General features: G+C 39.7%; 1 protein-coding gene across 1 annotated transcript; it reads left to right on the top strand.

Annotated features, from left to right (window-relative positions):
• The first annotated feature begins 710 nt into the window (after nt 1–710).
• ly75 (lymphocyte antigen 75) lies at nt 711–23883 on the top strand. Its single transcript, XM_058088505.1, has 35 exons — nt 711–1020; nt 2747–3118; nt 6416–6589; nt 6677–6838; nt 7000–7119; nt 7871–8011; nt 8118–8315; nt 8393–8550; nt 8652–8756; nt 10243–10331; nt 10422–10591; nt 11347–11546; nt 11734–11876; nt 11974–12052; nt 12607–12678; nt 14287–14410; nt 14508–14543; nt 15165–15334; nt 15443–15510; nt 15589–15665; nt 15750–15886; nt 16544–16652; nt 16799–16959; nt 17512–17641; nt 17802–18022; nt 18085–18247; nt 18327–18491; nt 18571–18690; nt 19603–19788; nt 19861–20084; nt 20163–20370; nt 20449–20610; nt 20677–20793; nt 21649–21831; nt 21924–23883. The coding sequence occupies exons 1-35, from the start codon at nt 948–950 to the stop codon at nt 22097–22099; spliced, it is 5193 nt and encodes a 1730-aa protein (XP_057944488.1). The 5' UTR covers nt 711–947; the 3' UTR covers nt 22100–23883.
• Nucleotides 23884–24422: the final 539 nt, after the last annotated feature.

Below are 24422 nucleotides of genomic sequence, written 5' to 3'. Positions count from 1 at the left end.
CCAAGGAGAGACATTGTTTTATCAGAATGTTTTATCATTTAGTTCATATTGTATACGACACATCCTTTTGTTGTGGTCTGATGTTTAAAGGACTCCTGAAATAAGGGACGCAAACACATATAGCAGATTGTATAACATTTTTACAGATAAAATTTGACAAATAATTCCAGGTGCAGCCTGTGAGTTAAAAAGTTTGCACAGCCCTGCCTTACATGCTTATCCTCACAAAGACTGTGGGGTATTTCACCATATCATTTTTAAATTCACTTTCATTTTTACTGCTACTGCTTTTTACTGTTTAGTTTTTTTTTTTTTACAGATTTTATAATACAATTTTACAGTGTTACTAACGTTTGCCAATGAGTCTCAGTGGTCTGTGTTACCCCCCAAATTAATCATTTTTAATTTCGTATGTCAGTGAATTTATTTTATTGCCGGACCGTAACATTATTTTGTAGGCTCCACCGGAAGCTACATGCCCTACAGCCCTCACTTGTCAGTTTTCCCCAACACTGTGTTGTCGAAGCTTTTGCAATTGACAGCAGGCGGGGGATAGCCGTGTGTTCACTTTTTTTTTTTTTTTTTACAGTTTTTACCAGTTTTACAATACAATTTTACAATGTTACTTACGTTTGTCAATGAGTCTCAGTGGTCTGTGTTACCCCCCAAATGAATCATTTTTAATTGCGTATTTTAGTGAATTTATTTTATTGCCGGACCGTAACATTATTTTGTAGGCTCCACCGGAAGCTACATGTCCTACAGCCCTCACTTGTCAGTTTCCCAAACACTGTGTTATCGAAGCTTGGGCAATTGACAGCAGGCGGGGGATAGCCGTGTGTTCACTTTCGTTTTATACTTACGGGAATCAGTCGCACTTAATTTCACAGCTGAACTCTTCAAGAAGGCGTGATCTTTATGCCTGACAAAAGGCGACAATATTGAAAATGTTCCGAGCTGCACTTTGTTTGTTGTCGGTGTTTGGGACAACTCTATTGTGGGGGACATGCTCGACTTTTGGTAAGCAGCCTCCTCAAAAGGATTTCACTTTACTTTCGTCATTGTGCGAAGCCTAAATGTGATTGGTTTTGATGTCGAGCCGGTCGACGTATGAATCAGGACAATAGATGCTTGCCGACTGCAAAACAATCAAGGGGAGAGACTGCTACTCTTATATTAGTCAGTGACTTGATAGTTTTAGCATTGTCAAAGATGCTAACTTGAGTTTCATTGAAAGGCAAATCACACTCATGTTAATATATTTTGCCAAGTTAATAATAAAAATAAGTAAATTGATACAAACATCGGCATTCAGGGGTGTGCCTACACATTACGGTAATATGCGTATTCCGAAGGCCAAAATCAATGGAGCTAACACCGCAAATAGAAAGTGATATGCAACTTAGGTTTCAGTCTGTTAGTCAGCCATTTTCCTATAATGGTAGTGATTTTTATGTTTCCAACATGCTTATCATGTTACATTACATGTCCGAAAAGGAGTAGGAAGAAGCAGATTAAAAAAAGCCAACCCCTCTCCACAATTACTTTGCTTAACATGTTCACATGTTACCATTGTGTTATACTGAAATATACAGTAGGGCTTTAACTAACAATTACTTTAATAACAGATTAATCAGTCGATTATTTTTGATTGGATTAAAAATATATAATTTGTAATTAATTTCCCATTCTTGGTTCAGAAATAGAAGATTTGAACAGATGCACAAAATAATGAGAACTAATAAGAAATAATGCACAAATACCAGGTATTTGCTGCTTGAATATTCTGTTAAAATAATGTTAAATAATACAAAGTTACAGTTAGTGATTGGGTCTGTAAAAATGTCATTCCTGTTTTCAAAGCTGATATGTGTGAATATCTTGTTTTGGCTAAAACACAAAGATAATAGGTCTGCTCTCATGGATGACTAAGGGAATTTTAAAATATACACATTTGAGAAGCTAAAATGAGGGGATATTTATATAAAAATCAAATAAGAATAAGGATCAAAATAGTCATTGGGTGATAAAAGAAAATAAGAATTAAGGAAAATCAGGATGTGACATCACTTCATTATATTAAAAAAATGTAAACATTCAAGCACACATATAACACAGGAAATAGGGCTTTATTGAGATGCGCTTCTGTAACGGACACATATCATTGTTTCCAAAATCATTAATAAAAATATGATCAATTAGCGTGGCACAATTTTAAGTTATTCTACTTGGTCAAGTCATTTTTGGGTAAAGACACATGGTATACATTGTAATGACTAGTTTTCACATTAATATGATGCCAACCATGATTTGGAAAACAACATGTCAAAAGAAAAAGTCAGAAAGAAAAAAGCAATTCTCAGATAGTTAGCAAATAGTCATGGAAAAAAAATGTAAAAAGGACCCAAAAAATTTTTACATTTTTTTTCCACGAATGATCTAATCCTTGAGAAATGTTCTAGATAATATTCATTTTGTTCATAGTTATTGGACTTGTAAAAAACATGAAACACCAAGGTTCATCTATGCAGATGTACTTCGTGTTTATTTGTTGAAAAGAGTAGACTAAAGGCTGCATTGGATTGCTATCCAGTTGTCCAGTGTTGTGCATGCTACTGCTTAAATTCCATTTTTCCACTGGTTGATCGGATGATTAATAAAAACATAATGAGAATGAACTACAAGGATTCTAATATTTGCCCTGAAGTGGCAAAAGTTTCAGTGTTTTATGTTTGTCCTGTTACAGACGAGGATGCCTTCACCATTCAGCACTCCAACACAGGGAAGTGTTTATCTGCTCAGGAGTCTGGACGTTTGGCTCTCTCAGCCTGTGAGCCAAACAATACGTTCCATTCCTGGAAGTGGGGTTCAGGTCACCGACTTTTCCACATGGCAACCTCCCTCTGCTTGGCATTAGATGTCCACTCCAAGTCTTTGTCCCTGGTGGACTGTGGTTCAGACATCCTGCTATGGTGGCACTGCGTGGATGGGGCTGTGGTCACAGTTTACCAAATGGGTCTCACAGTCGACGGAGGCCAGTTAGCAGCCAGACGGGATACGTATGACACGTGGGTGAGAGGGGGATCCCAGGATAGCCTTTGCCAGATTCCATACCGCGGTAAGTGAGAAGCAGCCACAAAATAAGAACCACAAGAGTCATTAAAATGTGTTTATTATTGTGAGGGTTTTGCATCACAATTTGTTTGTCATATTTGTATATATTTGCAGCAAAATAAGGCTACCAAAATATTTGCAGGTTACAGTTGTACACAACATAATCCAACCACAGTAATAAACATATTATTAAAGTGGACCTATCATGTTTTTTACACTTTTACGACCACTAAATGTTGTTAGAATGTTAATTTCCCGTGTTAAACAATGCCAAAGTAAGATAACAAGGTTTGCGCATTTGGAAGTGAGCCCTGAAAGAAGTTTGGCTTGTGGACTTCCTCATATGGGCATGCCTGGGTACAAGCTGTACAAGCGAAGTGGGATCAGTAACAGTGGAGTGGGTGTGCCGGGTGGCGGGCTGTGGGTGGAATACATTAACACAGACCATTTTGGAAATCCAAGGAAATATAGCTGGAATATGTGCACAATCTGGAAGATCTCGAAAGCTTTCTGTGCGGGTTATTGTGTGTAGCAGTTCTATAGGAGTCCTCAACTCAACACAAACGGTCAAAAATGAGAATAACAGGTCCTACCTATCCGATGTGATGAAAGACAAAACACAATGTACTTTGTAGGTGTGCCTGCTGGTGTGTATGTCAAATGACCAAACTGGTTTTTGTACATTTCTAACACAGCCCAATTGAGTTATCTTCATTCCTGTCTGCAACAACAAAAAAGTCGGTCAGTTCTTATTCCCAAGAGAGTGTCTCATGTCATGTGTCACATGATTCACCATAAATCCTCCATGCTCTTTTGATAAATCATGCAGTAGAGGCTGTTGAACTTTTACCTTGGATTACTTTACTGTACTGCACAAGTCATCACTTCCAGGCACACACATTCAAGTATGTTAGTGAATGCACTACAGCTGCGGTGTCCGAAGTGCAGGACGGGATCCATTTGCGATCTGGAGCTCTTTGAATTACCCTGTGGTATATTCTAAAAATATAATAAATGCTTAAAAGGCTTACACAAAATAAGTTGCTGATATTTAGTCTAAGAGTGTCAGTCATTCATGTTTATATATGGGTGATTGTGTTACATGTATTGTCTTGTGATGTTAGCAGACCCTCATCTGATGGCTAATGTCATCTTTTCACTTTATCGTGTGATTTTAGCTTCTTGCTACTGTTCTTGACGAAGCAACTTTCTTTTCTAGCCATTTTGTTATTTCATCATTGTAATACGTTGCGTGTACTTTGTCTTGCAAAGACAGGATATGAAGTAAGGCGGCATTGTATGCCTTGAGTGCATGCAAATGTGTGGTTTAATCACATACTGTTGGTGGAAACCCTACCAACTCTACTATAGTATTATAATCACCATGTTCTGGAACTTCCAAAAAACACCTTGTGGCTAGTAGGGTTGTGAATGATAAACCGATGGGACCAGATATGCGGTTTGACAAGCGAGAGATACGACTGCATTGGTAGCAGCCTCCTGGGTGGATAAGAATCAGCCATAAATCCTGACATTCATCAATTGTAGAGACATGCACCGGATATGGCAAGCCTAGCAACCAATTGACAGGGCATCTTTTAAGCAATGCAAGGGCCTAGGCTCGGTTGTGCATGCACCTTAGCTTACTGTGACTAAGGACGAGAATGTACAGTATACAGTATAGCAATTTAATTTACCTTATTGGAAGTCAGTTGGGATAGTATCTAGCATACCCCTATGACACTAATGAGGACAAGCGGCGTAGAAAAGGGATGGTTGAATTATGTATTGTGTAAAACTAAGACTAGCAGAACATGAACCGACAACATTGGTAATGGTTTTATTTCATTTGAACATGCATCAGATTACAATTGAATGCATCACATAATCAGTTCACAGTTCCACATGTCCAAAAGGAGTAGGAAGAAGCAAAGCTTATTAAATCCTACCCCTCCATCTGGTACTTTTACAATCAGTAACTGTTACATTTGTTCACTTCCTGCTTTCCATAATACAGTTTAAGGTTTTTTTTTTTGTTTTTTTTAAATAATGCGCCTTGTACCGAAGTACGAGGTGATATGACCATCCAATGACATAATGGGTACCATAGTACACATTGTGCATTGTTTGAGGTCCTTACATTGCAAAATTGTTGATTTAATGGCAAAGTTACAGAGAACTCAGAGCCTTATTTTGTTACCTAACCTATTTAGACCAATTGCACTGTGACTTGTATGAAAGTACACATTATTACACAATTAATTTGATGCCTGTTTTAGAGTAATGTGAATACACAAAGAAGACACAAAGGCGATAGTTTGTCAACCTAATGCCACAATTCCAGTGTTGCTGTGTGTATGTAGTTCTTATAACACCAGGAGTAGGAATTGTGTGGTGATAGTATGTCTCACACAGGTACACTACACCATCTAGTGGCTCAATGTGACATGATACAATGATCTTTGAATGATAATCTTAATATATATATTGTTTCAAAAGTTGAAATGATCAAATATCGGTCGATAATAGCACAATTATTGACTAGCAAAATGTGTTATCGTGAAAGGCCTACCCATAACTATAATAAAGATAACAAAATTGTTAAGTAACACGAGCTAACTGTTGCCAGTGAAGCAGTGAGAGCCAGGCAAAATGTGTAAACATAGATGCCAGAAAGTAGGAGATTGAAACTTGAAACCATCGCACATGTTGGCAACGATGGGCTGAGCCTGTGACAAGCTGTCATCAATTAAATCCACCTTTTACGAACTAGTATTAATTCTCACAATAATAAGGAACAGTGTGTTTGTTTGTACACTGTATCAAATCGTATGGAGCCCTTCCTTTTTAACCCATGCCGTCTTAAAACCCACTTTTATTCTCTGGAGTGAGTCGTATGGTCCTGTGTCTTTTAGTTCTTCGTTTTTATTGTAATTGGTTTTATTTTTTATACTTTTATTGCTTTGTTTCTTGTTTTTAATATTTTAATATCTATTTTACTATTTTATTTCTTAAATGATCTTTTAGTTTTGGATTATTACTTTTTAATTTTACTAGTCTGTGCAGCACTTTGGAAACACTGTTTATAAAATGTGCTATATAAATAAAGTGGATTGGATTGGATGCCTACCATAACGAGATTGGTACCTTGTCACCCGGGTAGATTTTGGTGGAAACACAGGGGTATATCAAGCTAACAGTTCCTAGTAAAGATCCTCCTGCAAAAAAAGGGGATATTGTCTTTAAACTCTACTTTTCTTGTCATCTTTCTTTGTCGTTCTCATGTCCTTTTCTCATGCAGTCATTCACACCATCAATGGGAACTCTGCCGGCGCTCCTTGTGAGTTTCCCTTCAAGTACAATGGAAGCTGGCATCACGGATGCATCCCAGATTCTGACTTCCCGGGTTTCTCCTGGTGCTCCACCTCATCAGACTATGACCAGGACCGAAAGAAGGGGCACTGTCTAAAACCTGGCATGTTGTCCTTTTTAAAAGATTAGTGTCAATGATCACAACAAAAGCCGGGATTGGAAACGCTCACTGTCCCTTTTGGTTTTTCAGAGAAGGGTTGCCAGACTCTGTTTGTTGGGCCAGAGGGGGACTCCTGCTATGAGTTTGTACCCAATGCTGCCATGACCTGGCAGCAAGCTTTAGATTCATGTCGGAGCCAAGGAGCGGATTTGCTCAGCGTGTCTGGCCCGGATGATCTCCACTCCAAAACCTGTAAGACATGCTGATTCCCTTGCATAGTTGTCATATTATAGAATAGTTCATCATTTTATATTTGTGCACTGTCTTTGGTGCAAATCTGTTTTAAAAAAATTATGTTGACCACTCTCACATTTTTTTTCCAATTGTGTTCTGTGATTTTCTTCTTTGTTTAGTTTTAAACGGCCTCAACAGGATGCCTGAGAGAATGTGGATTGGCCTCCATCAGTTAGATACGTCTCAGGGCTGGCAGTGGTCAGATGGCTCCCCGCTGACCATCTTGCGGTGGGAAACAGGTGAGGACTCTTCTTATACTCATTTTGTGAAAATCGGTCTTATAGAAGTTGCTGTTATGGACTCTTTCTGTGCTTGAGTCAGTCAATGAATCAAATGAGTCAAAATCAGTCTATCCAGGCCTATTGCCCATTTAAAAAAAGGGAAGTTAAAAAACAATAATACATAAAATAGATTTTTATTATTCATAACTATGTTTGAATGTGTTAAATTTGACATTCACATGCAAATGAAATATGTAATTGAATACATGCATCGGTGAAATATTCATCCTATTTATTTTGTTTGATTTCAAATTGTAAACTGTCCCGCTATAAACACTTGGTGTCAGTCAGTGTAAACAATGTGACTAGTGTTGTAAAGAATCTCATTGTTCCCAGTAGTTGGACGCAGTGTTGCATCGGGGGTGTTATTTCTGCTGAACAAGCCCATTAATTGCAATGAATAGAGGCTTTCTAGCTATTGTAATATGGTTGCTACTTTCTGTCTCTGTGGTGAAAGTGGAACATAACTGATGCTATTAGGCAGACACGAGCTGCCATTGTTTCTGTGAAGGGATTCAGGAGCTGCATGTTAGAGATTCTTGAAGCTGTTTTCGCCCAGACATGTCTGGCAGTCTCTGAAGAAGCCCTTTTGGATCAGAGGCAGGGGGACATCCCAAGTTATCTGTTAACACATGTGTACATGATTGATAACATGAATGCCACTTATTTGACCGTTTCATGATGTGATATTCTACTTGGTTTATGTCAGGAATGCCACCCAGCTCCATGATCATTGAGTCTGACTGCGGAGTCCTGAACTCCAACCAGAACTATGAAGCTGAAGCGTGCAGCAAACAACTACCATATATCTGCAAGAAGAAAGTCAATTCTTCTCAAACAATACCATCAGGTAGGCTAATTCATATTAATTCATAATATCTGGACAGCCTGTGTACAATAGTTTATTGACCATTTTGAATCTCATTTTTCCTGGGTCTCTGTCTGTCCCCCTGCAGAGTCACTCATGTATAATGAAACGGTGTGTGCTTCTGGTTGGGTGCCATGGAATGGCTGGTGTTACAAGTTAGTGACGGACAAGCCTCAAAACTTCACTGATGCGCAGAAGTACTGCAACAGCACAGGGGATGGAAGCTTTCTGGCCAGCCTCCACTCTATCGACAGCAAGGAGATGATCAGCACAAGTTTTCATGCAGGTTCATGTCATGATTTGCATCACACTTTTAATACCTGTTATAAAAAAACCCATCACATTTGTATAACCGTCCATCAGACGGAATGTCGTCAGATGTTTGGATCGGTCTGATCGGTGAAGGTATGAAACCTGCTGTCTTCAAATGGATCAACCAAGCACCAGTCACCTTCACATTCTGGGGCCCAAATCAGCCAGTGCAGCCTTCTCAGGATACCAGCTGCGTCTTCTACTCTGTGGTGTGTATGAGTATAACTCCATCATAAACCTCTTCAGTCTTAGGTGTTTGTGATGCGCCACAGAAGAGTTTGTGAAAAAAAATTCCTTGTGTTTCTCCCAGTCTGGTTGGCATGTTGGCCGCTGCTCTGAGACACTAGCTTTCATGTGTCAGACCAAAGGAAAAGTCAGAGAATCATTGGGAGTGGCTGGCTGTCGCTTTGAGGATGTGAGTACAATCCATTTACAAAGTAAATTAAAGTAAAGTCCCCTCACTTTTGCCAGCAGCAGTTGTTTGCATTGTAATTATGGTAATGGTAATGGTTTTATTTCATTTGAACATGCATCACATTACAATTGAGTGCATCACATAATCAGTTCACAGTTCCACATGTCCAAAAGGAGTAGGAAGAAGCTAAGCTTATTAAATCCTACCCCTCCATCTGGTACTTTTACAATCAGTAACTGTTACATTTGTTCACTTCCTGTTTTCCATGATACAGTTTAAGGGTTTTTTTTGTTTTTTGTTTTTTTAAATAATGCACCTTGTACCGAAGTACAAGGTGATATGACCATACAATGACATAATGGGTACCATAGTAAGTGTCTATATAGTGAAATATATAGCACATCATGACTGGTTCAAGACTCTTCATCCTTGTATTTAGCAAACATCAACTGCTTGTATTGTTTCTTGAATTGGCTCATCATTGTGCATTGTTTGAGGTCTTTATTATTATTATTATTATATTGTCTGTTCAATTTGCAAACATTTCTTTAAACAGGTTTTTGATTCGTATTTTTCAGCTAACCTGCAATACTATTTTATTTAATCTGTTTATATCAAATATGTATTCCTATTTTTTAAGACTTGTTGACGTTCCAGTCTAATAATACCTCTTATGGAACCATGTAAGTTTAAGACCAGACAATTATAATTCTGATTTGAATGGCAGTTGAACAATTACGATTCTGATTTGAATGTCAGTTAAATGGCTTTTGCACTTAATAGTTCACCAAGTAAATTAGTATACTGTATTGTACTGTAGAATAGTAATTCCGGATCAAAAGTATGTGTTTTGCATAGTCACATTTTGTTGAAGTTTCACATGAGCACTGGTAAATAGATAAGTAATTATCCCAAATATATTTTATTCCGTCCTTCATTTTGAATCGTTTGAATTTGAGCTGTTTTTGTCCACTTACGATGGCTATGGTTTAGGTCTGCATGTTAATTTAATACCAAAATGAAGGTGAACATTTAACAATCATGATCAAACAGTATCCAAAGTACACAGCCAGCAATAAAGACTCATTATTGAGTGAATCCTCACTGTTTGGCGATTGGAACGCCAATATCAATGAAATCTTCCAAATTAAACAGTGTACACAGTCTATTCACAAAATAGTCATCAATCCTTAATCAATACTTATTTGTTCATATGATGCACATAGAGCAACAACTTCATCCTTTCTGCTCTGTTCTTGTACCATGAGGCATTCAGACGCATTCATAATTGTGAGTGTTAGGCGCTAATTGTTTTTCATTTTTATTCACATACCCCCAATGACAATTGCTGTACCACTGTGGGTATGCATACCCCACTTTAGGAACCAAGTTTCTACATAATACAATATTGCAGGAAAGATGGCATTTATTCTGTGTAATTTGTCATGATTTAAAAGTGTGTTGCTACTGTGCTGTAAACTGACAGGGCTGGAGGAGACACGGCAACTCTTGTTACCTTGTGAACACGACACAAGTGTTTTTGAAAGATGGCTGCAATGTCACTATTAGAAACAGGTAGGTGTTGCTTCACCTGGCATCAAGAAACACACTGCCGCTTATTGTTACTGTTGTGTCTGAACGCTCGTATTTATTTCTTCTCTTCAGATTTGAACAAGCTTTCATCAACCGTCTGCTTGGAGATTATATTAGCAATACACCTCAGTATTTCTGGATTGGGCTGCAGGACGTTAAGAACACAGGAGAGTACCAATGGCAGGGGCAGAATAATTCCCAAAGTGTAGTTACGTACACCAACTGGGGCTGGTTTCAACCAGGTATGCACTTGTACTTTAGCACTGTACACTGAATACAAATTTGCCACTTATTCTGAATAGGGATACACCAGTCCAACTTTTATTAATTTCCGGAACATTTCATTGGGTTGTTGTCACTCTTTTATTAACAATTTGGCCTTGGCAGAAAACTGAATTTTGTACATCAGGGGTGGGCAAACTACGGCCCGGGGGCCACATGCGAGCAACCAGTGGTTTGAATCCAGCCCGCCTGTTGCTTTTTAAGTATTTCAACTTTTAACATAGAAACTGGTAACATGACTTGCAAGTCTTATTTAGTTTAAAAAAAAACTGTAAAATTAAATTACATAGTTTGATGTGCTCTGATGTTTAGAGTGCTCCTGAAAAAAGGGACATGAGAACATACAGCTGATAGCTGAACACTTTTACAGATAAAATTAGACAAATAATTCAAGGAAAAAGCATAAAATAGTGTGTGAGTGTGTTAAATATATGTTCTGGATTGTTAACTCAATGCGGCCCACGACTCAAAATATTTGCCCACCCCTGCTCTACGTGCTCTTGTTAATATTGTGAATATAAAGTCAAAATGTCTTACTAAAATAGAAAAAATACAAGGTGAAGTAAAGATAGATAGATTGTATGTTTGCAGTTAATGTCCGTTGCATCAGTATATATCATGCATCATATCAGTTGATCTGAAAAATGACTTGAAAATTACTGTACATAATACTGTACTGTACATAATAATACTGATTTTTTTTGGTTTGCTTTAGATAAGGATGGCGGCTGTGCTGTAATCTCCACCGCAAAACCACTTGGCAAGTGGGAGGTGAAAAATTGTACCCTTTTTAAGGCCGGCACCATTTGTAGGACAGACCTCAGTCCAGTTCTGCCACCTCCACCCGAGCCAGACCTTACCACTCCTTGCCCGGACGGATGGGTATCCGTACCTGGTGTAAAATATTGCTTCAAGGTGAATGTTTTGACACAATTAACAAGGAAGCATAATGTTTGTTAAATCACTGGTGCAGGCTGTATAAGCAGAGTAAACATAGCCAGCTGGAACTGAATGCATCATTTCAAAGCTTCTTGTAATATTTCTAAATATTTGTGCAGTTGTCAGCTTCTATTAAAAGCTCTTGTTTGTTTGTCTGAGTCAGGTGTTTCATGAGGAGCGACTGAGTCGCAAACGGTCGTGGGAGGAAGCTGAAAGATTCTGTCAGGCACTTGGAGCCAACCTGCCCAGTTTTACTAATAGAGACGAGATGAATGCGCTGCATACTATCATGAGGGACACCATCAGGTACACATAATGAAATGAAGCATGCAACTGAAAAAAGCAAGGCATTACCCCTTTAAAACCACAACCTGTCAAATGATAAACAATGTTTATTCTGCAGCGATGATCGGTACTTTTGGGTCGGCTTGAACAGAAGAAACCCAGCCGACCGCTCCTGGCAGTGGAGCGACAGCCGTCCCGTGAGTAGACATTATTCTTATTCCAGAGGCCACAGTAAGGGTGTTATTTGGATTTTTTATTATGTCTGTATCCCTGATATACACCACGTTGAATTATGCGGTATTGAATTACTAATTATTATAAATCCTTTTCTATTTATCTAAAATTACTAAAATTTGATGTTTTGTATTTTGGATGTCTTCATATCTTCTTGTGAATAACTCATTCATTCATTCATTTTCTACCGCTTATCCTCACAAGGGTCACGGGGGTGCTGGGGCCTATCCCAGCTGTCTTCAGGCGAGAGGCGGGGTACACCCTGGATTGGTCGCCAGCCAATCACAGGGCACATATAGACAAACCCATTCACACTCACATTCATACCTATGGACAATTTGGAGTCGCCAATTAACCTAGCATGTTTTTGGAATGTGGGAGGAAACCGGAGTACCCGGAGAAAACGCATGCATGGGGAGAACATACAAACTCCACACAGAGATGGCCGAGGGTAGGATTGAACTCGGGTCTCCTTCTCATGAATAATAATAAAATAATTTTGTTGCCTGTGTGTCAGGTATCCCTGGATATTTTACATCATGATTTCCATGAGGACGATGCATACAGTCGAGACTGTACAGCATTTAAGGTAAGTTGTACATGTGTGTTTTAGATATACATACAGTGGTATGTATATTGGGCACCCCTGATCATTTGAAAAGAAAATCCTTTATAAATCACTGGCTGTTGGGATCAGCCATTTTAGTTAAATATATCATATAGCAGATGAACACAGTGATAGATGAGAACTGGAATTAAGTTTATGGGATTTACAGAAAGTGTGCAATAATTATTAAAACAAAAGTAGGCAGGTGCCTAAATTTGGGCACCCTTGTTGTTTTATTGATTTGAATACCTTTAACACTAATTATTGGAACACAAAATGTGCTTGGTAAGCTCATTGACCAAACTTAGTTTGGAACAACTTGAGGGTCCTGACCTTAAACCACCTTTAAGATGAACTAGAAGACTGATGTTAGGCAAACATTTCGACTGACGCTCAAAAAAAGGATTTACGGAAGAGTAAAACCCTGAAAAGGGGGAAATATGTGAATAAGGATGGCCGGACACGATGTCTCCCTCTGGCATCCTCATCCAGAATGCTTTTATTTTATTTATTTCACACACAAAAAAAACATGTATGTCAAGCAGACAGTAGCCATTTTGTTTCCCACAAGTAGACCTGCACATCAAATCAACAAGACAGCAAACAGTGTCCCTTTCTACTTTTTAAGACAACTCAAACACAAAATATTCGCATGTTATTTCAAACATCCAAAGAAAGAACATATACTGTACATGTCTACCTAAACAAATACACATATTAAACATAAACCGTCCCATTACCCTCCTAACAGACGTCGGTTAGCTAGCTTACAGTACCATGTAGCATCTACAACTTGGTACCAAACTATGTCTCAAAAAGTTTCCGCAACCCACCAAACATGCTTAAAAATGCTCACATGTTGCAGCACAGCATTGAGTACATTTAATGCCCGTGACATAACTGAAAGGGGGAAATATGTGAATAAGGATGGCCGGACACGATATCTCCCTCTGGCATCCTCATCCAGTAGGGAGTGCCGCGGCCAAGAGCTCCCCCTTTCGGCCTTAGCAGACATAGGCAATCGATCCCCGAATAACTGATTTAGACTGCATTGAAAATCAATTATAAATAGAGGCAACCCTTTTTAGTGAGCACCTTGCAACACAAACAATATATTACATAGACGTTAACTGTAATGGAACCCCTTGTGGTTTCATGCTTTCTTCTATTATCATTTATAAGCATATGGCCATGGGTTCAAATAACTTTGGGTTTGTATTTGGAAAATGTATTGCTTTCACAACTAGAAGGGACAACAGTGTTGCAAGACTTGAAACCGATCATCCAATTGGTCTGTTGTACGTTCTTCAATACTGACTTAGTGTTTCTGTGTCCCACAGTGATCTTGAAATATTGGTGTTGCTTACTTGGAACATTGGTTTCTCTCCATTTTCTCACAAGGCTGCAGTCACTTGATTTAAGACCTACTTTTTATCAGTAGACTTTGTATTGTCTTAGTTAGAGTTGTCAGAATGATACGTTTATTACTTATCATTGACCTGCTGGGGGCAACACGATCTCTGATGTTATGACATCTATCTGTATTTGTGCTGCGATAACATTTGTGCAAACAATTTCTGTCCTCATTAGACAATGAAGAGCACCATCAAGCACCTCTTTATGTTTGTACTCCACGACCATGTTCCTGCATTGTTCTATGCTACACCGTTTCACTGTGATGCCAAGTTGGAATGGGTCTGTCAAATCCCTCGTGGTAAGATGACACATGGAAGGAAGCGTGTGAAGCATATTCCATGAAGGTCTTACATAGAATAAACTGTATATGACTTGCTTTGTGTTTCATTCAATAGGAAGGACGCCAAAGTATCCGGACTGGTACAATCCTGGTAATGAACAACTACTTACACAAGCTGCGTTCAAGACCTTTTGTGTCTGATTGTGTATTGTCATTTACAGTGCTATGAAAAAATTTGAGCACCCTTGATAATTTTCAAGATTTTGATTGGTTGTTGGTGTGCCTGTGGTCTCCCATTTCCTTACTATGTTCCTCACAGTGGAACCTCACAGATGAAATCTCTGAGCTAGCTTTTTGTATCCTTCCCCTCAACCATGATGTTGAACAATATTTACTTTCGGGTCATTTGACAGTTGTTTACAGGCTACCAGGTTGCTACACTTCAGAGAAGATACAACTTGCAATTGGCCACCTTAAATACCATTTCTCACGACTGTATATGAAGGTCAAGGGTCAATGTTTGTGCTCCATTTAATTATTGTTAAAGGTATTCAAATCAATAAAACAACAAGGGTGCACACATTTATGCACCTGTCTACCTGTTTAAATAATTATTGCACACTTTCTGTAAATCCTATAAACTTCATTCACTAATTCACTAATCTTGAAAATGATGAAAGGGGTGCCCAAACTTTTTTAATACCACTATATGTCTGTTGTGGTCTTCCAGTTCTAATATGTCATCATTTCAAATATGTGTTATACTTCACAGGCGTACACCATGAAACGTCTGTCTTCATCGATGGTAGCGAGTATTGGTTTGTGAATGAGCCCCAGTTGACGTTTGAGGAGGCAATGCTATTTTGCAGCATGAATGGCAGCAAACTGGCTACAGCGCCCAGCTCCACTGCTGCCAGACTCATTCACAAGTACATCGAAAAGGCAAGTCTGTATTACATATATTCATTAAATACACACACTTAAACCTATCAGTAATGTGTAATATTGATGAAAGTTTAATGATCTTTATCATCAAATGATTCTGAGCAGATGTCAACTTCTCAGAAGCAAGGCTGGTGGGTCAACCTGAAAGACACCAAGCGAATGTTTCCCATGACGTAAGACGGTACACGCATACTGTATATTGCATAGGTGCAAGACAGTTTACAATACATACATGCATACATGTGTTCTAGGGCACCTCAGCTGCACTTCTATTATTCAGCTCTCTTCGGCAGATGCACCTCCATCAGCCCTGAGAGCTCCTTTCCAAGTGAGTACACAATGTCTGTGTGTTTAAGGGTAGATTCAAATGTGATGTATTGTTTTTCATGAGCATTACTATACTAACTTGCAGAGTATGAGCACAGTTGCAAGCAGCGGTTGCCCTTCGTGTGTGAAAAGTACAACATCACATCAGTGGAGAGAAGCCCTCTAGACCCTCATCCTGGAGGCCTGCCATGTGGAAATAACTCTCTGGCCTTCAGAAATAAGGTTTTATTTTTATTTTATTTTTTTTGCTTATGAAATTCTATTTTTTATGATGGAAACCGGGTCCTTTTCAAATGGTTTTAGTCAGGGGTGTTGAAACTTTTTGTACTGAAAATGTAAGTATGTGGGAGGTCAATACGAATCGTTCTATGCAGACGCTAAAACCAATCCAATGTACTGTTGGTCAATAATATCTAATTCATTCATTCATTTTCTACCGCTTTTCCTCACGAGGGTCACAGGAGGTGCTGGAGCCTATTCCAGCTGTCTTTGGTCGCCAGCCAATCACAGGGCACATATAGACAAACAACCATTCACACTCATATTCATACCTATGGACAATTTGGAGTCACCAATTAACCTAGCATGTTTTTGGAATGTGGGAGGAAACCGGAGTACCCGGAGAAAACCCACACATTCACGGGGAGAACATGCAAACTCCACACAGAGATGGCCGACGGTGGAATTGAACCTTGGTCTCCTAGTTGTGAGGTCTGCGCGCTAACCACTCCACCACCGTGCTACCGTAATATCTAATAATATATCAATATTTCTTTTTAGAATATGGTGAGGCCCAATAAAAAAACAAGCTCCTGCACGTTGAACCCCCCTGTTCTTAGGCATTGAAAACAATACCAACAGAAATAATATTTTTTCCAGTGCTACACGCTGATGAAGGCTGTGGAGCCAGTATCATTCAGGTCTGCCAGTGAGACATGCCAGTCAGTGAGGGGAACCCTAGTCACCATCTCAGACCAAGTGGAGCAAGGTAATTATTGGACACACGAAGCAGAAAAATCCTGCATGATAACATCAAGCTGCCCTCCCAAGTTCCTTATCTGAAGAACTGTATGTTCCTAACGGTGATGATGTACTGTACACTCACATCTGCGGTTGCTGCTTTTGTGCATTTAGACTTCATCACCAGCCTGCTGCCCACAATGAAGGACATGGGAGGCATATGGATTGGTCTCAAACTCAGACGATACAAACTGCAATGGGTGGACCAGTCGCGGGTCAGTTACGTCAATTTCCATCCGCTGCTCCTCGGCATGAACAAGGCCATAAAAGTCAACGTAAGTGGACTTAATTTCTTTTTTTTTATGAATGAAATATAGAAAACTTTATACGTTTTTGGCCCTATGGGGACATACTGTACAGAGTTGCATTGTATTTGGTTTATTGTACTTTAGTCCTTCATTGATTTCTTTGGCATTTCACCGAATGGAATGGAATGGAATGGCCTTTATTGTCATTATACAAGATGTACAACGAGATTGGAGAGCTTCTCCTTTCAGTGCAGTAGTCAAGTTAAAAAAAAAGTATATAAAAGTAGAGTAAAAAAGACAATTTAACAAGATATATACAAGATATCCAAATATACACACAGTATTGCACAGGAGCATATGCAGGAGCAGACATATTGCAGATATATTAATTTTAGTGCAATGATAAATGGGTCATAGTGCAAATAATGACTGGTATACAGATGAGTAAAGTCACATATGAGTGTATTGTATTGGGTTGTTAAATAAATACATATGATTGAGGTAGTAACAGAGGCAGTGATGGAAATATTGCAAATATTGTTCTTTTTCTTTTTTTAATATTTAAAATATTTTTTGCAGACACTGGAACCAGACAGCACGGATCTGTGTGTGTTTTTACTCAATAACGCTAATTCGGCTGTGATGGGTACCTGGGACTACACCTCTTGCACCCAGTATCAACATGGGGCTCTTTGTCAACACTATGCAGGTAAATCACTGCTTCTGTGATGATTTCAATGAATGAAATGTACCTAACTAATCCAAATACATGTTTTCTTCAATCTTGCTGATGAATAAAATATACCCTTGTTTTAGTTTGCATACAGTATCTGTTCTCGATCATCATCCTCTTTCGCTTCTCCTTTCAGATCAAGTAGAGGAACCTTCCGTCCCATCAGACTCTTTCCAAGTCAACAACCACACCATCCTGCTGCTTGTTAAGAATCTTACCTGGTTCGAGGCCTTAGAACAGTGCAGCAGTCACGACATGGATCTAGCAAGTGTGGCAGACACCTTGCTGCAGTCCACCCTCAGCGTGCACGTGAGCCGTGCGCGCACACCCATGTGGATCGGCCTCTTCAGTGAAGACGTACGAGCTGATGTCATGTTTTCATCACCGCTCCCGTCACCTAATACTTTGTTCTTGCTCAGGATGGTATCCACTACCGCTGGACTGACCACAGCCACACCGTTTTCAGTCGCTGGTCGGCAGACGTCACGGCAGGTTCCTGTGTCTACCTCGATACCGATGGCTTCTGGAAAGCCACCGAGTGTGAGCAGAAGCTTGGCGGCGCTATCTGCCACAAACCACATAGTGAGTAAGCATGCATCATGTATAGCAAGAACACATTTTTGTGTTGAGTACTTGATTTTTTTTTTTTTTTTTACTTCAGGAGATACCATTACCACACCTGAGGATGTTGCAGTGAAGTGTCCTCATAAGATAAATGGACCAAACTGGATCCCCTTCAAAAACAACTGCTACTTTTTCCAGCTTGCTGCTTCCAGATGGGAGCAAATCGACCAAAGCCCCATCCGCAATATCTGTGCTAGCCTGCGTAAGGATCTCTTTAAGTCTTTCAATGTTTGAGGAATATTTTTTAAGCTTCAGGTCATCATCGGGTATTTGTGCTGCAGATGAAGGGGCAGACATCCTCACCATCCGCAACGCAGAGGAGAACGAGTTTATCCACCAACAACTTCTGCCGTTTCAAAACTTGGTTCAGTTCGTGTGGCTTGGACTGTTCCAAGACAAAAGTGGGTGTTTGGATTTATGTAGTATAATATTACTGTAACAGGCGGCACGGCGGTCAAGTGGTTAGCGCACAGACCTCACAGCTAGGAGACCAGGGTTCAATTCCACCCTCGGCCATCTCTGTGTGGAGTTTGCATGTTCTCCTTGTGCATGCGTGGGTTTTCTCCGGGTACTCCGGTTTCCTCCCACATTCCAAAAACATGCTAGGTTAATTGGCGACTCCAAATTATCCATAGGTATGAATGTGAGTGTGAATGGTTGTTTGCCTATATGTGACCTGTGATTGGCTGGCGACCAGTCCAGGGTGTACCCCGCCTCTCGCCCGAAGACAGCTGGGATAGGCTCCAGCAACCCCGCGACCCTCGTGAGGAAAAGCGGTAGAAAATGAATGAATGAATGAATGAATATTACTGTAACAAGCGCTTGAGTCGAGTGTTTCTGGACCAAAAATAATGAAATTATGGGATGCCGTAACCTGATGTCCACCTATTAGAAATAATGCAATGCATTTTTTTATTTAAAAAAAACAACAAAAAAACCTTAAACTGTATTATGGAAAGCAGGAAGTGAACAAATGTAACAGTTACTGATTGTAAAAGTACCAGATGGAGGGGTAGGATTTAATAAGCTTTGCTTCTTCCTACTCCTTTTGGACATGTGGAACTGTGAACTGATTATGTGATGCATTCAATTGTAATCTGATGCATGTTCAAATGAAATAAAACCATTACCATACTATACACCACTTCAAATTACAGTTCCGCAATATTTATAAAGGCAGTAACAATTTGTTTTGAATCTCATGCAATTGCCGGTGTCCCTATCGTAGTGGCTAGCATGCATACTTGCTAAAAAGAACGCTAAAAAGACTTTGCTTTAAAATTGTGGACTTAAGTGTGTGTTTTCAACTCCAGGTAACCAGATGAAGTGGTATGACGGCACCAATGTCCAATATTCCAACTGGAAAAATGGCAGACCAGAAGTCGATGGCCCCTTCATGACAGGTCTCACTCTGCAAGGCCAATGGCTCCTCGTCACAAACCAAATGCTATTCTCAGAGTTCAAACAAAGAGCCATAGTGACCTGCAAACTGGATAACGGTTGGTGCATCTTAACTACAACTCTGTGTCCACCTTAAGTGTTCTTAAACATACGAATGTTCTTCTCCCAAGAACCAAAAGACGAGTACTCCAAGTCAGTCAGGGACTTTAAATACTTGGGCAATATAACCTACGAGGTGGTGACCCAAAAGCTGAATTGGTACCAGGCTCTGGAGAAGTGTGGTGAGCGTGGAGGGCATTTGGCAAGTGTCCATGATGCTCAGCACAACGCGCGTGTGAAGCTCCTTGCAAAAACTGATGGTTTCCCACTCTGGATTGGCTTGTCCAACCAGGAGGTAAGAACGTACATATAAGGAACATTTTTTGTCCAGGTCAACTTTGTAATAATATTTTGGTGTCTTGTCTCCATGCAGATTGGGGGTCCATCCTACGAATGGTCAGATGGAACTAAGTACCAATACAGGGAAAACATCTCCGAGTCGTTGGAGGGCTCCAGCTCAGACAAGGAAGAGGTGGGCTGCGTTTTTGTGATGCCCTCCGGTGCTTGGATGCGGAGCAACTGCAGCTCTCTGCTAGATGGCGCCATCTGCTACACGACCAACACGACCACCCAGTCCCAAAGTAAGACGAGGCTCTACTGCGGTTGAGCTCCTCACTCCGCATTCTCATTTGTTTTGTTTTTTTTTTGTTGTGAATCAGGAGCCAAACTCCAGGCAAGGTCAGAGGTCAACCACTGCCCTCAAAGCAACGGAACATCCAAGTGGGTGCAGCATCAGGACCTCTGCTACGCCTTTGACATGAGCTTCTACAACTACAGCGTTTACAGCAACGCGCAGGCCAGGAGCATCTGTCAGAGCATGGGTGAGTTCTTGTGGTGACTTAGGCGCCATGTTTGCACTCCAACACTTCTTCTTCTTCTCTTGACAGATGCTCAACTGCTCAGCATAAAAACCAAAGAGGAGAATGACTTTGTGTCCAAGTACGTGACTGATAACCCTCTCATCACAAGTCGAGTGTGGCTCGGAGTTGGCCTCGATTCTAAAGGTACACTAAGGGCATTATCCAATAGGAATTATCCAATATCACTTTTTATAATTAACATTTATTAATCATCATTTGCAAATATTATGTCAATATCCACGTATACGTGGAACAAAATATTCCAATTGCATTTGGTTTATTTGCTCAAACGGAAAGAATTTAACCTTTGTATACGCCTCATTCCGAAAGAATGGTGCCAATCGGAATGAATATATAATCGGATTAACAGGAGTGGAATATTCCTTTCCTCAATCCGATTTAGGTATCTTTCAAATGGAAAGTTGTCAGGGTGCGTTTTTCTTCTTCTGTACTTTATTGGCGGTTGGCAAGCAGCTTTCGTGTGCATTAGCGCCATCTTTACATACTTTATTCACAAGTGCAGTTTTATTAAAAAAGAAAATATATATCTATATAAAACATGTCCTGAGTTTAGTTATAAAATATTAGCAAGATTGAATTTGATCTTTTCAAATATTCCATCCCTGTTCACTTCTTTCCGTTTGAGCAAATATACCAAATGCAATTGGAATGTTTGGGTTCATATATTCATGGCTATTGACATAATATTTGCAAATGATGATTAATCAATGTTAACTATAAAAAGTGATATTGGATACTTCCTCACGGCACACCTGATGGTTTCTCAAGGTACACTAGCGGTTGAAAATCACTGGTCTAGACAGGATGCAAATACTAATATTTTATTCAAACTCATTATTTTGCCTGAATATGCCCTAATTAGCATGTCAACAAATATGCAAATAAAAATGCCTCGGTATCTTTCTTCAGAGTGTGGGAAATAGAATTAGGACATGTCATATTGGGGGTTCGAACTTTTTGTGGTCTTCCTCAATCCAGGTACTCCCACAGCCTGGGAGGACGGCTCTGCTCTGTCGTTCTCTAACTGGAAGTCTGGCGCCTCCGTTAGCGGGCAGAAGTCCAAAGCACCGTGTGCCGTCATGGTGACAGCAGACGGAGGAAGCTGGAGTCTGGTCAGCTGCGAGGCCAGCTTCAGTCGAGTCGTCTGCCAAACCAAAACCAGTGAGTGCTCCTTTTTTTTTTTTTTTTTTTGGCTCATTCACTCCATAGAAGACCACCAAACCTGATTGCACTCCTTTATTTCTCTCTCTCAGAGTCATCCGGCTCTCCCGTAGCTGTGGGCTTCTTCGTTATCATCCTCATTGCGCTCGTCCTCGCCGTGGGCTTCCTCTTCTACAGAAAGAAGAGAGGCCACTTCTCCTCGTCGGTGCGTTACAAGAGGACCATGGATGAGTCAGACACCACCAATATTATCACAGACGCTGAATGAGCAGACTCTGTTTTGCCTCAGGGAGTTTAGAGTTTGTGGCCCTCAACCCAATCCCACTTTTAAATGACTATTTATTTATTTATCAAGTTCCCCACCTGTTTGTATGATTCTATGGAGGGTATGAATATGATCAGGCAAGTGTCTTAAGTGCATTGTTTTAGATTTTTGTTTTTGTTCCCCCTAAATTTGACATTTTTAAGTAAAGAACAAAATTATGTATCTCTGTCCAGGCAGATTACACGAATTGCACTGATGTATGTGTGAGTGACTCCAAACGTGGGATACAGTCGTCCCTCGCAATATCACGGTTTGATTGCTGCCTCACCATGTTGCGTTTTTTCAGATAATTAAATCGCCGTTTTATGGTAGACTGCGGTCTTAATACAGTAAACCTCGGATATATCTGACTCGGATATATCGGAAATTCGCTCACAACGAACAGATAAAAAAGAACCGATTTTTCTGTAATGCATTTCCAATAAAAATTCATTGCATATATCGGATTTTTTATAACGGATTCCACCTATTTCGGACAAAATCTCCAGTCCCGTTCCAATGCATTTCCATGAAATTTCCCTCGCATATATCGGATGGCCGCATCGTGGCGCTCCGATTCGCCGAATCGTGACAGGCCGCTATACGACGTCATTTGCAGCGTTTGCAGCGTTGCCTGTGCGTCCAGGTACATTGGAAACATAGTCAAGGAAGTGCCTTTTTATAACGGATAAAATCCGATTTACGCATATACCGGATATAAATCCGATATATGCGTAAAACGGACATTTTCCGGTATACGCATATAACGGATTTCGCTTATATCGGACAAAACCAGTGGGAACAATTGAATCCGATATATCCGAGGTTTACTGTATTAGTCTGTGCATATTAAAATACAAGTGATATGTTGTTTTCTGGGCCGCACGGTGGACGAGTCAGGTGATTGGAAAGTCCAGGGTGTACCCCGCCTCTCTGGGATAGGCTTCAGCATACCTGCGCCCCTAGTGATTATAAGCGGCATAGAAAACAGATGGATGGATGTTGTATTCCAGTCATTAGGTGGCAGTAATGACAGGAAACTAACACTGCATGAAGTCAAGAGTGAAAAATGTTGTCCCATTCAAGGCTAACTGGTTAGCAGCAACAGTTGTAAACAATGAATAATGGAGGTGATAATAGGCGTGTTATTTCACGTCTAAAGAGCTGTAATGTTAAACGTATTTTCAAAGTCAAAACAGGTTTTCTTTTCGCTTAAATACAAAAAGATTCCATTATTGAATCCTACATGGTGGAAATTCACTTACCACAGTCGGGTCTGGAACCAACCAACCATCAACAAGGGACTACTATATTACATTTCCCATCAATTCATGCTCATGTCTGGATGTAGAAGTTGGCGATCACTCGCTGTGCCTTTTTAGAAGTCCTCACCTGAAGGGAAATCGATATCACTGGAAAATGTTTTTTGTAATTTGTGATGTTTTCATGATCTGAAAATGGGGGATGTCAGTAACGTTTATATGATAAAAGGTTGCCCTGCTGATTAGGATGAGTCTGACAACTGTTTTTTTTTGGTAGCTCGACTTTGCTATGCACTTCACTACTGAGCAAAAAAAATGCACTTTACACACTGAGGGCACCTGTGTTTGCTGCACATGCTTTGTACATATGTTTGCTTTATTATGAAACCAAAGATGCTCCATCTGGATTGAATGTCAAAGATCTGCGCTTTTGTTTCTAACTCTTGTGAATTTAGTGTATTAGTGCAGTCGTGAAGTTTTTTTTTTTTTCAACAACAAAAAAATTTAATCAGGTACAGCAACATATCTTCAATAAAACAGTCCTCTCTATTATGTGTTTGTCTTTTAATTGCCAAGATCAAGGTGGAATAGTTTTGGAACAGACTGGAAATCATCCATCACATTTATTGTAATCCAAATCAGCTTCTGTACTTAAACCAAACAACAGACTGGAAATCATCCATCACATTTATTGTTATCCAAATCAGCTTCTGTACTTAAACCAAATAACAGACTGGAAATCATCCATCACATTTATTGTTATCCAAATCAGCTTCTGTACTTAAACCAAATAACAGACTGGAAATCATCCATCACATTTATTGTAATCCAAATAACAGACTGGAAATCATCCATCAAACTTATTGTAATCCAAATCAGCTTCTGTACTTAAACCAAATAACAGACTGGAAATCATCCATCACATTTGTTATCCAAATCAGCTTCTGTACTTAAACCAAATAACAGACTGGAAATCATCCATCACATTTATTGTTATCCAAATCAGCTTCTGTACTTAAACCAAA

This window comes from Doryrhamphus excisus, chromosome 12 (assembly GCF_030265055.1).
Source record: "Doryrhamphus excisus isolate RoL2022-K1 chromosome 12, RoL_Dexc_1.0, whole genome shotgun sequence".
NCBI classification, from domain to species: Eukaryota; Metazoa; Chordata; class Actinopteri; order Syngnathiformes; family Syngnathidae; genus Doryrhamphus; species Doryrhamphus excisus.
This window is presented reverse-complemented; position numbering and strand designations above follow the sequence as displayed.